Source organism: Tribolium madens, unplaced genomic scaffold (assembly GCF_015345945.1).
Source record: "Tribolium madens isolate multiple individuals breed KSU strain unplaced genomic scaffold, Tmad_KSU_1.1 Scaffold_91;HRSCAF=231;Tcas5.2_LG7, whole genome shotgun sequence".
NCBI classification, from domain to species: domain Eukaryota; kingdom Metazoa; phylum Arthropoda; class Insecta; order Coleoptera; family Tenebrionidae; genus Tribolium; species Tribolium madens.
This window is the reverse complement of record NW_025401063.1, coordinates 12,554,761-12,569,393: the sequence shown is the minus strand read 5'-3', so window position 1 is coordinate 12,569,393 and position 14,633 is coordinate 12,554,761. Positions and strand designations below refer to the sequence as shown.

The window sequence follows — 14,633 nt, the reverse complement described above, 5'->3', positions numbered from 1 at the left end:
TACGTGTTCGAATTGTTTTTGAATACAGATAGCCCGATTAAGCAACAACTGTTTAAAATCATTGAGACATTTCTCCTTAATTTTGTACGCCTCAACCGGAGTTATGCTTTCTGGATTACCTAACAAAGTCAAATATGGTATTAAGTACTCAACACCTGCATCTTCAATTTCCCTTTCTTTATATTCCTGTTCTTGCTTTTCCTACAATTTCGAATTTTAAGCATCAGAAATGCCAAACCTAAACCTGACTTTTTCCAACATTCCCTGTCGATACTCTTCGTTTTGTTCAATATTAAAAAGCGAGACGTCCAGCTTCGGGAATGCCATTTCGTGGTCTCTTAGAGTCAAAAACTCTGCAACCTAACAAAACCAAGTTTGTATGTCACATTGTGTTTCATTCAAAAACCTGATCCTCGATTTCGCGAATCCGCGACAAGGATTTTTCTTCTTCTTTCAACATTTTCTGAAATAATAAGAACAAGTCCAATTGTGTGGGGGGTTTCGCTCCGATTTCGGCGACATAACCCCAAGTGAGTTCGGGTGTAAACTTCATTCCTTCCCCAGATTCTGCAATTGAAGGCTTATTGAAGTTCCTGGTCGAGCAAGTGACTCTTCCTTCTCCAAAATGATACTTTAAAAGAATCTGTCTATCAACAATTGCGAATTCTCGGGTCGCGATATCTTGACTAGCGGGAACCCTATGGTTCCTTTCGAATTTTTCAATTATTCTCTGAAATAAAATTGACAAATAGACAAAAAATCAAGTCAGTTAACCAACTAAAATCAATTTTCGGTGACTTTCAGTAAATCCAGGTGGAGGATGACCTTTACGGGCGTAGAACACTTCGCGAAAATAAAACCTAAAACCTAAGTTTAGCTGCTTTTTTTCTTTTTCGCGACTCACAAGTCGTCTCGGTCTATATAATATTCAACCATGTGTTCTCTCTCGAATTCTATTTTTTCCAAACCGTCATAACGTGCCTTGTGGTTGAATTTAATTATTCTTTTATTGGAGTCGGTGTCTTTGTTTGAGTAAGTGTGCTCTAAACATATACTTAAATTTTTTATAACACTTAAAAATACTATGTGAGTACCGAATACGGCATCTTCTCGCCCAGGACCAAAGTATTCCGTCACTAAATCACTTTTCAAATCATAGATAATTTTTTTTAATTTGTCTTGCCTGTTCTCGTAGATTTGCTCAACTGTGATACATTCAGTACAGTCAAAGTCTTTGTATCTCATAATTTTGGTTAAAAGACCGTCATACTGAATATAAGGGGCGTATTCTTCGATTAGAGTTTTTTTGTACCAAGTGCTGATCATACCTTCGGGGTATTTTTGTTTTAAAGCTGGAATCAGCAAAAATTATGAATACCAAATTTAAATTTTTGTATCATCAACCTTTGTGCGGTATAGATATTTTCATACTCCAAGATATCGGCATGTCTAAATGTTTTTCTTCCATTATTTTTGCTAAAGCGGCTTCTTCATCGTCCATATTTAAATTTTCAACGGTCACCCTCCATTGTGTTGGCTCTCCAATCAACATATGTTCCCATTTTTCAACATCGTGCAAATTGTAGTCAATTTTACCCAACCCCTCCTTGCAATCTTGCATATTGACCTATTATAAAAACATACAGGGAAAAAAGCAATAACATTGATCCGTCATACCCAATAATTCAAATGATTCCAAACACTTTCGATACCACTATACAGCGAACTATCAACCGTATGTGCATATCCAGTACTCGGCTCAACGAAAGTAGTTTCATCGACGGCGCGTCCCTCTGTTCTTATCAGGACCCAAAAATGGAACCTCATCCCTTCCAGATCGTCCGGCGGCGGCTTTTCCTCCTCCTAATCACCAAAAAAATAGTTTCAAGTCGTTTTTCGTATGTCATCACCTCTTCTCTCTGCCTTTCCAGTTCAGCTTCGGCTTCTAATTCGGCTTTGATCTTATCGATTTTTTTCTGTTCCATCATCAATAAAAATTTACTTCGCAAATCTCTAGGGGGCTTAACGGTGTATTTCTTATTGTCTTCACCTTCGTCACGTACGTCTTCTTGTTTTTCGTCGGATGGGTATGGAGAATCGACCCGACTCATTATACGTAATGTTATATCTCGCACAGCGTAACCGAAGACAACATAGGCGTCGTAACCAAGACCTATGAGAAGGGAACAAAGGACGCAAGCAAGCTCGTGGGGCTGCCCGGATTTGCGGATGAAGGTCGTGTGAGGAGAGTAGAAACGATTTGGCTATAAAAAATAATAAAACAATGATAACTAAAACTAATTAAATTAAATGTGTCTCGCCCGGTAAATTCACCCTTTTCAAACTTTATACCGGGTGTCCCAGGCAGGCTTGGATATAGGAAATTAACATGGAAAATTAGTTTTTATTTTTTTCCGGCTGTAGGAGTAACAGAAATCAAAATCTGACTCATGGAGTTTGTAGTGCTTGAAGAGAGCTATCTTATCGATATTTTTGTCGATTCTCCAATTAACTCCATATGGGCATCGAAAAATCGAAATTTGAATTTGCCGGATTAGCGTTACTAAGAAACGAACTATCAAGTCATTGTTGCCAAAAGAGAATTTGTCACAATTTGACTTGATAGTTCGTTTTTTAGTAACGCTAACCCGGCAAATTCAAATTTCTATTTTTCAAGAGCCGTTTTTGCCGAAATGGAGTTAAATAATGGTAAATATCAAAGTAAGTGTCAAGTAAAAGTGAAAACGCCTAGGCGTAAAAACAGTGTTTTTACTCCATGTCTGAAAAGTAAAACTTTTACTTGTGTCATTTAGTCATGAAAGTGGTCACTTTTGTGACGTTTGCGGATAAATATCTTTTATTTAGGAAACTAAGATATTATTTTCAATATTGAAATCAAAGTGCAACAAATAATAAGAAAATAGTTATAAGTTGTCCCGGCGCATCCACCATTTTTGCTAACTTCGCCAAGTTTAATCTTCTTGTGTTCATTAAAGCTGTTGCAGACTATTTGCACAACCAGTCGAAATCTCACAGATTAGAATAATTATTTCAAATTGTGCGTTATGAAAGTAACGAGACTCTTACAATGGTGACTCCCGAGTCCCGACACTACTTTGAATATCTGTATACGAGTATACCTCTTTAATGTATGACATCACGTTACACGAATGACCGGGTATTAAACCAGTAGCTTTAATCAATCTGTATAATTCAAATACGTTGCTATGACGGATCATTGGTTGCTGTGGCAACAGGTCTGCAAGTTTATGAATGGTTAAATAAGGGAACATAAAAAGCGGCAGAATTTGAAGAGTTTATTGTTTGAAAGGAAATTTTTTTTTCATAAGGATATTTAAGTCTTGAAATGTCTCAAAGGATACAAATTTAAAACAGTTGATCGCGTTCTACACAGATTTCATATTAATTGCTTGATATGCAGAAGGTGGTTTGTGCTCGTATTGTACAGCAACAAACCTAATAAATATCTTTTATGTTTCAGCTTTCAATATACAATGAGTTATTATCGTGGATTTTGATAATAGTGAATTATCACAACACGCCAAAATGCACGCAAGTGTAATTTATTTGTTAAAATTTTGCGAAAAAAATTAAATAAGTAGGTATGTAGTACTTATTACACTTTCTACTCGTCTGAGCATTCGAACATCACTTCACTTGAAAAATAAAAATAAAATTTAAAAACTTAAGCCGATTTCAAAAACATAGCAATTTTTAGGTTTATCTCCTACGTGGGCGTAAATCTAAATTGAATTTTTTTTCAGTCAAAAGGTGTGTTTTAGACAAGTAGACACAAAAAAATATTTAACAAAAACAGTAAAAACATTTAAACAGCTTGAACTATATGCTTGTTTGTTTTATTTAAGTCATATTGATTGATTGATAGTACACCTACCACGTCTCTTAAACCTAAAGTTTGGAGCTTCAAATAAAATGCTTCCAGTGTTTAATGTGTTGCATAAACACCAGGCTAAAAACATTGCATATATTCTTTAAGTGTTTGACTATAGGTAATTATTAAATTTAAAATGATTGATCACCGACCTAAATAAAAATTTAATTTACATATGAATTAAACATTTTTTTAACTATTTTTATTTTCAACATTTGCATTATGGTTTACAAAATAGTGCGATTCATTTATTTGTTTTTTGTTTTTATTCGTAGAACTTTAGTGGATTGAACCAACAAATAATTAAATTGCAAAATTTAAGAGTCCTTCTGGTAGTTATTCGTGAGTGAGAGCATAGTGAGTAAAAATTTTGTGTACGGTCAGTATTAGGTAGGTATGCGTTTAATCTTATAAAATAAAGCAACTAATAAGAGTTTTCTTATAAAATAAAGCAACTAATAAGAGTTTTCTTATAAAATAAAGCAACTTCAACCCAAGTTCTTGTTTAAAAGTGATATTGTTAGAGTTTTCGATAATTTGCCGCTGTTTATTGTTGTCGACTCCAAGTTTCCTAATACCCGCACACACTTCTTGTTATGGGGCCTGCCCCATGTAATCTTGGCAAATGCATGTAAATATGTCCGATAAGAAGCCGTTAAGTGGCTCGTGTTTAATTAAAGTTCGGGTGCGGATGGTTCAAATTCTTGTCGCGGCTGAACGCGAAAATAACGGCTCTCTTCGAACAATGGCCGTTTTTTGCTCAGTACATAGGACGGCGAAGGGAAGGAAAATCTTCCACCGTGACACAATCAACGGTGTGGCTGTAAAAACCCCCCGAGTCGGGGTAGCGCACCGTCATCAGCGCTCGAAATCTAAAGAGCCATCTGCTCCGCACGGTCCGGGGGTGTTCGGGGGTAGGTCCGCGCGGCACTGGCGATATCCTAATCTCGAATCGGCAATGCAGTGGAAGACGACGGCCTGGCGTGCCACCGATAGCTTATGCATGCCGGGGGCGGCACGGAGCTGGGGACGGAGGGTCAGTCGCGGGCTATTGAACCCGCGATGCCAAGCGCCGCGTCATCCCTAAATCATGGCCTTCCAGGGCCCGAGACCCATTAGCAAGAATTAGACCGACCGGAGGCTGCTTTGTTCGAACCTACAGGGCGAGAGATGCACACTTAAATAATACATGCGGAAGATGGGGTCGAGCAAACTGGGACGAATTTTCCAAAAAGCGACCAAAATAAAGGTTATTTACGAATTCGAAGTAAGGAAGCAGCGGTTGCCACATAAACGACTTCAGCGTTTACTAATTTGGAAAGGATAATCAAATTAAAAATCCTTTAAATTTACAATAAAATACGAGTACCTACAGTCCATATTTTTATAGAAGAAAGTAGATAAGAGCAGCATCGAACAGCCAATTACACAGTAGCAAATTTTATTAATTTATATAACTATTCTTATGTGATCGCTATTACATCGTCAAAAAAAAAACTCAAATTTTATCTTTATTAATACTCATATTACACAAAAAGGAAGGAACGAAAAGATTCAAAACTCTAGTTTAAATAATAAAAATCAAAAAATTTAACTTTCAAAATTATTTCAATCGTTTGAACTAGACTGATTACGCGTCCAATCCAATTTAAGCGTATTAATCATTATCTACTTAAACAATGTCTCCTTAAAAAAATGGAGTATACTATAAAATTATTGATGCTCACAACTAGGACGTAGAATGGTCTAAGGGTATGACAGATACTCTAAATAAAAAATTGACATTTATTCTACGAGTTTAAGTGTAAATCGAACGCTTTATTTCATCGAATGGTGTATCCATCCACGAGGTGTAATAAAGCGTTCGATTTACACGAAGACGAGTTGAATACAACATTTTATTCTTCGAACTAGACTCGACAAGGTTTTAAATCTATTAAAAATAATCTGATGTTTCGTATTGAGAAATGCCAAGCAGTTGTCAAAACTTCTTTACATGGGAGAAAAACCGTAAATTTTGACAGTGTCGAAGAATAAACTAAATTAATTTGCATTAACAATCAATACTAATCAGATCACTTACGTTAATTTTATGATTGTTCAAAATGTTTAAAAAATTCAGATCTCAAAGATATCGTTTTTTTTTAAATAAGTGTATTTGTGTGTTTGTTCTAAGTTTTTTTTTTAAGAATCCAGAAAACTGGAGTTTTTAGTATTATTCATCATTCCATCTCATCTTTTATGAGTTACTTACCATAAATAAAAACAAAATTTAATTTTCTACAACTTCGTTCTTTACGCTCAAGCTAACTTATAATACAGGGTGTTTCATGTAATTTTACGAGGCCTGCGTCTGTAAGATGCAATCAATAATACATATTCCGATACGAACTCGATTACGAATTTTGAAAAATTGGATAATCTTCTCTAGTTTGTTCACCCTTTCAAAAATTACAACGTTTTTAGTTAATTAGTGATTAAGATGGATAAACTGCAATCATATTCATGCCGTCTCTTGATAGAACAAATGATAATTGTTTCTGAAAAACTGCAGTTTATGACTATTAATGAAACAGTGATTAGTTTAACAACTACTGTCATGGGTTTCCAAAAATTATATAATTAAATGTGTATTTTTTGTATCCAGTGTTCTGTGACTTTTGTATATTTGGGTGGGTACATTAGGCGCAAGTCTCGTAAAGTTATGTGAAACACCCTGTATACAGGTGTCCCACGAGTAATAATGAGCCTGAAATTTTTTTTTAAAGCAACCAACATTACATTTCAAAGATAACGTGGATATTAAAATATTTAGTTTTAATAAATTAAACTTAGTGACCAAACAGCACACTTCAACTTTAATTTATAAAAAGTCAAACCTTGGAGAATTTTTTCAGAATTATTAAAATGTTGCCGAAAAGACCAATAAGATTCTCATTTGTGAAGAATGTTTAAAAATCGCTTCTCAAACTGTACGTTACTATTCACTGCGATATCCAAATAGACGGACTTTCTAAAACTGGTCAAAAATAAAAATACGATTACTATGTTTAACTAATTAAAACAAAATATATTAATATCCACGTTATCTATGAAATGTAATGTTGGTTGCTTCAAAAAAATTTTCAGGCTCATTATTACCCGTGGGTCACCCTGTATAACATAGTATATTATACATAAAAGAAGATAAATGCATGATTATTTCTGAGGTGCTGTTTATAACCAGGGGGCGAAGCCCGAAGGCTATGAAGCATTAAAGGAGTAATAACATCTCTCTCCAGTGGCATATGTATTATTTTTTGCACGATTTGAGTTTAAAAACACAAGAAATTGACTGTAATTCTTCAATGAAATTTAAAAATTAGAATTAAGCTAGCATTTTTTGAAATTACATTATGGTAACAATAAAAATGTTTGTTGACAATGAGCCCTTGAATAGATGATAATTTTGACTACTGTCACAGTGTTAACATACGAAAAGTTGATTTCTACTTCCAACCGTGCAAAAATAACTATTATTGACAATTCAAGTGCCATAATTAAGATTAAGTTTTACTTTACGTTGTCAAATGGCAACAATCACATTCAAATTTAATCGTAATTAAATTTTCCCAACTTCAGATTTAAATAACGTAGTAACTTACGAAATCTAAGTTATGACAGACTTTGTCATCAGCATCACACGCTATTAATTTTGTACAGATCGTTGAATTTCGCAAGTTTCACTCGGCCACAGACATCAGACAATTTCAGATGTAGTAAACTTTAATTTATTCATGATGCACTAACATTAAGAGAAATAGTGGATCTTTTTTGTATTTTAAGTGGAATTTTTGAGGTGGTGAAAAAAAGATGTCGAGATGTAAACAATGGATGACTAATTCGAACATTCCATGCTAATGGAGCATCATTTTTTTTATGTAAGTTCTTACTTAAAAACCAATTTTGTAATTATTCTAATATTCTTATTTTCATGTTATTTGGCGTTCCATCATCTCAGGATGTAAAAATCACATGTCATAATTTTAACTAAAAAGAAAATTATTTCTGAAAAGAATATTCCATCACCTCTGACAAATAATTTTGTTTTAATTGTAAACAAGAAATGCGGCGTAAAGTGTCAGAGCATTCTCATTGCTCTTGAAATTTTAACTAAACCGAGATAAATAAAGGATTTCAGATTACGTTTTAATTTTAAAACTATTTTGTGATTTGATTTACTGTAAAACATGTTTGGAACTTTTGAAAGTTGAGTTTTAATTCTAAAACGTTTGTCATTTAATTTTTTTATTAGATTTTTTTAAATATTAAATGTTGAAGTACTTGTGCTGAATTAGTCTAGAAACCGGTAGATGTTATTTTATTGCGATTTAATAACAAATAAAATGTATTGGTTACAAATCTTAAAACCTCGCAATCTTAACGACATGGGCTAGGGGGAAACGTCGAGAACAAGCCAAATGGAGAGAAAAACAAGTCGGAGGGGAGTTGAAGGGGCGATTAGTGAATGAATCAGGACCTAATAAAATTAATAAAAATCTAAATCTGTTGATTTTGCTTTCCTATCATGGAGATAATGTTTACATTGATGTAAACTTTTGTCGTATTAATTAAGGCAGGTAAATGCAGGTCGGTGGTTTAGTAGTTTCCCCCAAATTTGCATAAATATTTCCCTATCAGACATTAAATAATTAAGTCGGCTGTAAAACACTAAAATTGGCCGACCCCATTTACATGAATATTTAAATCAACTTTACCAAGTCACCCTCTTTTAGAATAACACTTTAAAATTGTATTAAGCCGGCGCTAAACGCAACAAGTGTCTATAAAAATCAGATATGGGGACAGAATTTCTAAAGAATTGTGCACCCCTGTTTGTTTTATTACTTTTATTACGTCCGACAAACTGTTGCGAGTAACAGGTGGGTAAAATAAAATAACTCGAGGCAATCGGAAAACTGTAAAGAGCTGCAAAACTCGCTCCCGTTCCGAGAGGAACGCTGATTTTATCACATAATGTCATTTTAGAGACAATTACATTAACGTCCGTCCTAAGTGGCCTTAGTTGCGTTACACGCGAATAATCGCAATTAAATGTGTGCTGAAGACGACGTCATCGCTTTTCTATTATCGTTGCGCCGCTTTTCTACGTCGGCAGTTGACGATTTTTATTTTTTACGCCGCGGACGGTATAATTGAGACGAGAGAAATGTCAACCGGAGTGGTGTGGAAACGGATTTCGCATTGTCGGGATCCAAGGAGAGATAATGAACGAGGGGAGGGAATGACTGCTAATTTGATAAATGAAAGATAACGCTATGTAGAGTTTTATTTCGCATTTGACGAATTAACGATGGAAATTATTGTCACATCAATAAAATTACATTGTCACTTCCTTTCGAAAAATATACAGGGGGCTGATTGCATCAAAGTATTCTTTTGACTTCTCTGTTTTTGGTTTCTGTGCGCTCTGATGCAAGACAATGTAGACATGACTGGAAGTTTAACATACAACACTGATTTTCCACAATGCATTTCAAATTTTTGATAAATTAACGCATCCACGATTTTTAAACTATTAAAAGAGCGTCGTCGTTTTATTATTTCCGCTAATCGTTGATATTTGTTGCCTATTCCTATAATAAATAAACTAATTTGATACAGTTACATCTAAACGCTGCTTCGACGAAAGTGTGCAAAACTTTTGAAGTTTTGAAATTATTTTAAAACTCTTGAATGCTAAATGATCGCAAAAATCTTCCTTGAAATGAACTTTTTTTCCATTAATGATCGCTCGCACGTCATAAACTGCAATTAAAAGAACGCGATGGTTAAATTGTTCACAATTTGCAAATCCCGTCTCGAATTAATCTCCTGCTCTTGACCGAGAGCATCTCGCTCGCACCTCGCGCATGTAATTTGTGGGGTTATTGAGAAGTCGTCGAACGGACGTTGAGCAAGCAGACCCTGCAAATGTGCCATCATTTCGAACGAAACTGATTTATATCGTCAGAAAACGGTCGTTCGCTACCCGTTTCCAATAGCTACGAAGGATCTCCAGCCGACATGCCGAAGCACATGACCGTGTGACGCCATCCATCCTCTTGCTTGAGGCCGTCACATCGCACCACCGCACGCCACTCACCGTCACGCTACATTCCCATTTCAGAGCGCCCTCATCCCCGCGAAACCCATTTATTGACCATCTACCTCAAAAATATTCAGGAATTTTGACTTTGTTATCCAATTTCCCACTTGGAATATGTCATCCAGTTAACGTAAAGTGGGTCACCGGTATTCGCACCTACTCGAAAAACCTTAAAGGTTTAAGGTCAAGGGGTGGAGCAGCACGCCGGAAATAACATTTGATTAGCGGTCGGGGTAGAGTTACCTCGTTAAGGTTAAATCCAATGGCGGTATTATGATTTTACGCTTTAAAAATTGATAATAGTTTAACTATGTTAATCAAGAAACTGTTATTCATGACCGACGAGGTAACCGAATTTACGGCCATAAATGCAATATATTAGCTCCAATTACGAATTTATGGTCCTATCTAAGTCGTATTTGCAGACTGATTTAGGTCCATCAAGAGCAAAGGTAAAAGCTCTAAATAATTAAATTTCTAAGCTACCGCAGGCTACTACAAATACATTTCACCTATTATTATAAATAGAGAAAAGCACCTAATCAGATCTAAACATTTAAAATTAGGCAATTTTATAAACCTTGATGAGAGAAAAAAAATTGTTGTAAATACATAACTATACAGGATGTTCCATTTTTATTGTTACAAATTTAAACAAGTGATAGAATATTCAATTTTAAGACAAATGATTCTTATGAACATGTATCAAAAAATTTTATGAACCCTCTGAAAGAAAAACGTTTTTAATGGGGTTTTCCCACTATTGTAGAATAGATAAAATTACAAAAGTTGGTACAGCTGATAAATTCAAAGATCAGTTATCGAAATTTTTATCACGGGCGTCTTAAACGGTAAAACAAATTTAATTTATTTTGCACTCAATGCTAAAGAGTGCTTTTATCAACTAATTTCATTAGATAAAGTAGTCTTTTATCGTCTAGTGAAATAAAGTAATTTTTATCTACTGTTTATATTTTATCACCTAATTTCAGTAGATAAAGTAGTCTTTTATCGTCTAGTGGAATAAAGTAATTTTTATCTACTGTTTATATTCAAGAAATTCTGATTGTTTATCTACGAGTGAAAAGATTAAGTTTATAAGTGACGAAGTCACAAGTGAACTTTTTAAAAATGACTATTTTAATTTTTATCCTCTTTATGGTTTGTAAGACGAATTGTAAACTGATTTTACTCAAAAACGGTAAGTTGTATCAAAAATTTTCTGGATGAAAGTGGTAAGAACCAACATTCAAAATAGGGTACTTTTTACTTAAAATTGAATATTCTATCACCTGTTTAAATTTGTAACAATAAAAACGGAACAGCCTGTATAATTATATTAAAAAATGCTATACCATTTTTTTGGGAAACACTTCTGTGAAAAACAAACTCTCATAATCACACTACGGCACTGTTTTTTGCAACTTTTTTCCTGTCCAAATCTTTATTTAGAGTAAAAGTATTCTGGGGAAAAACGCCAAACAATTTACTTAATAAATATACATCCGGTTGATTTTATTTAAATTCACTACAGTTTTAATGAAAATTAAACCGACAGGATTCTGGAAAAAACTCATTTCCCGTCACCACAACATTAAAAAATAGCTAAGCAACCGTTTCCTGTTATTGACCTACCACAATACGACAAGCATTCAGCGTTTTATTCATCTATCGATCGGTGATGCTTTTCTCTGAATCCAATATGAACCCTTTACATGATACGATTTTTGAGGGGGAGCGACATGATAACCCAGAAAGTCAGTTACTCCGTGCATGAACATAAAAGGGAGTGATTTCTGATTAATTATATAATTGAGGCAGATGATAAAATTGAAGACGTGATTTTTGACATTTTTCGAATGTGATTTATTTGTGCGATTTCGCACCGTTTAGATCGATGACTCAAGTGTGCAGAGGCGGAATTTTAGATTTTGTCCACTGTGTGAATAGCGAAGGAGTTGAATATTCGGTATGCATCCAGGTTTTGATACACAAAGACCCGTTTATACCTGAGGGCACTTTCTTATTGACACTTGCGTCCTCTATGCTTCCCGGGATCGTTGACACCACCACGGAGATTAAATTAAGCTCCGTCGGCCAATTTTGACCTTCTGTATCTATTATGCACATCTTGTTCATAATTTTATCTATTTTTTATGTTATCAAGTCTCGTGTTAAGTCTATTGCAAGGAAATGAGTTATCCGTCGGCGGCTTACCGCGAGAAAATAATGTTGAAAATTCGTGAAGGGTTTAATATGAGAAGGGTGCGAAACGTGACAATGAGTCGGTTCGTTCCCATGGTAGATATTCGAATACACGCGACACCGTGGCTATTATGGGATTAAAGAAATGTACGATCGATGAGAACGCTTTGGTTTATCCCGTGGGGTGGCACATCGGCAGAACGGAGGAACATCTTGCGTAGCGAATCTTCGTCATTAGCGCTAGCGGCCCGGTAAGGTCGAATCGTGAACCCTTGCTACTGCCATTGTCAATCCAGGTAGAAAGAGCTTTGGCCTGATTTACAATGGACGTTCGTGGAAGTGCCTTCGACGGTTTTAATACGCGTGATCAGCTCAAACATTCACGCTGGAACTGTCAATAACCGGAAACGGGATCCACATGCTCCGAATCGGCACGCTACAATTTTCGACAGAATTAAACAAAAATAGATGAACTGGAACCTACGGGAATAATTCTGATTCGAAATCATGTGCATACAAATATTTCGTCAAAAAAAAAGATAAAAAATTAGTATTAGTCACTCGTTTTTTTTCTAAAATGTCTTTTAGTTTTGGTTTTTTTATACAGGGACATTTTTTTAATTCTGAACATAGCCTTATGTTCTATGCTCAATTAAAAAAAAATACAGATCAATGCATTGCTGCGATTTAATAAGTAGCGTGAATTTCAGAGCAACAAATGAAATGTTACTTTATTTAAATGAAGATGATGACAACACAAACAGAAAATGTCAAATGTTAGATAGAATATTAAATACTTCACAGGTAGAAATAAAGATGTAGCAAAAATTTTTCTAAAAACTATAATATAAAATAATGCACAGAACAGAAATTTTTGCTTCATCTCATATTTTTAACTTTGTTTGAGAACGCTGTACATACGATTAAAGATAGAAAAAAAGTGCAAAGAACAAAGTTGTAGAGAATTAAAGCTTTAAAAAAATTCGCGACACCATCTATCTTTAATGGTTTGGGTTTAAATTAGCTTCTTACACACGCCACGACAAGTAAAAGCAAAATATTTTCGTCTTTTTGTCTGTAGGACTAAAACCGAAGTTAAAGGGCTTATTGTAAAAACGTGATAAGCCACATCATCAGATTATTGAAAAATAAGACTTTGAGTTTCAGAAAAATCTATGTTTATATTTTGATATTATAACCCCTTCAGTTATAGTGTTGTGGACTTTTTTAAAGCAAATTTAATTTTCTACAACTTTGTTCTTTTCACTTTTTTGATTTTTAATCGTACCTATGTGCAATATTTTCAAAAAAAAACATGAGGCGAACCGAAAATTTCTGTTCTGTTTATTATTTTAAATTACGGTTTTCAGGAAAATTTTTGCTATATTTTTATTTGTTACTGTAAAGTATTTAATATTCGAGCTGCCTGTAATTTTTCTGTTTGTGTTGTCATCATCTTCATTAACTAACACATTTTTTTTGTTGCTCTTAAATTGTAGATACGTTCCTGAGTATCTATCATTGAATAGCAGCAATGCATTGATCTGTAATTTTTCAAATTGAACATAGGGGGTTTGTTCAAAGTTAAAAAAATGTCTCTGTATAGTTAGTATTAAAAAAAAAACATACAGTTAAGTGTTCTTTAGAAAAAGTCGTTGGGTACTAATCTGGTAAAAAAGGAATTTTCAAATAATTGTTTTTGGTATAATGTTACACAATCCTTCTAATTTAGAATTACCTTAAAGCTCTATTCCCTCTGTAAACATAATTCAAACGGTAGCACTGTGGTAAGTTTATTTATTTTACTATTATCTTTGTCTAATTAAACCAGACACGAGTTGGCAACGATTAAGACAATAAAATCCAAAATAAATTACTTTGGGCCAACTAGAACTAATTAACGCATGTACAACTTTTGGTCACAACTTTCAATTTTGAGAAACAGCTCATTAGTGTTAACGTTGTTCAAAAGTAGTAAATATTTGCCAACATTTGTCTATTTCGATTGCAGCAACGGTCGCTTCGAGTGCTTGACTAATTCTTGGAAAAATTCGCGTGGTGTCCGATAAGATCTTTTTGCCGGTGCTGTACTATGGGGCCCGACATGGAGGTTCTCCGCCTGTGCGTCTCCACGACCCTCGCATGACGGTGACGTGTCCTTGGACCCATCCATACCTGCGAATGGCACCGCCGCGCAATTGGACCCAAGCAGCGGGATGCTTTCCAAGCTGCAGCTTGCACATTCTGCTGTTTGCGAGAGCTTTAGTGGGAAGCACTCAGCCGTGATTTCCCCGTCGCTGACCGTTTAGGTTTGGCTTCAGATTAGGCCAGGCTGACACGCAACGATATTGCAGTGTACGTCGCCGA

At 34.9% G+C, this 14,633-nt stretch overlaps 1 protein-coding gene across 1 annotated transcript in view; it reads right to left on the bottom strand.

Moving 5' to 3' along the window:
* Window positions 1-14,633, bottom strand: part of LOC123010519 (dynein regulatory complex subunit 7) — a 47,763-nt gene that overhangs the window by 457 nt on the left and 32,673 nt on the right. The window contains exons 3-11 of the mRNA XM_044407462.1: window positions 1,911-2,264; window positions 1,678-1,863; window positions 1,405-1,627; window positions 1,095-1,352; window positions 905-1,043; window positions 779-860; window positions 407-730; window positions 250-360; window positions 4-201 (exon numbers count right to left, since the gene is read on the bottom strand). Of these exons, the coding sequence (XP_044263397.1) occupies window positions 4-201; window positions 250-360; window positions 407-730; window positions 779-860; window positions 905-1,043; window positions 1,095-1,352; window positions 1,405-1,627; window positions 1,678-1,863; window positions 1,911-2,264 (1,875 nt within the window). The remainder of the gene's footprint in view (window positions 1-3; window positions 202-249; window positions 361-406; window positions 731-778; window positions 861-904; window positions 1,044-1,094; window positions 1,353-1,404; window positions 1,628-1,677; window positions 1,864-1,910; window positions 2,265-14,633) is intronic.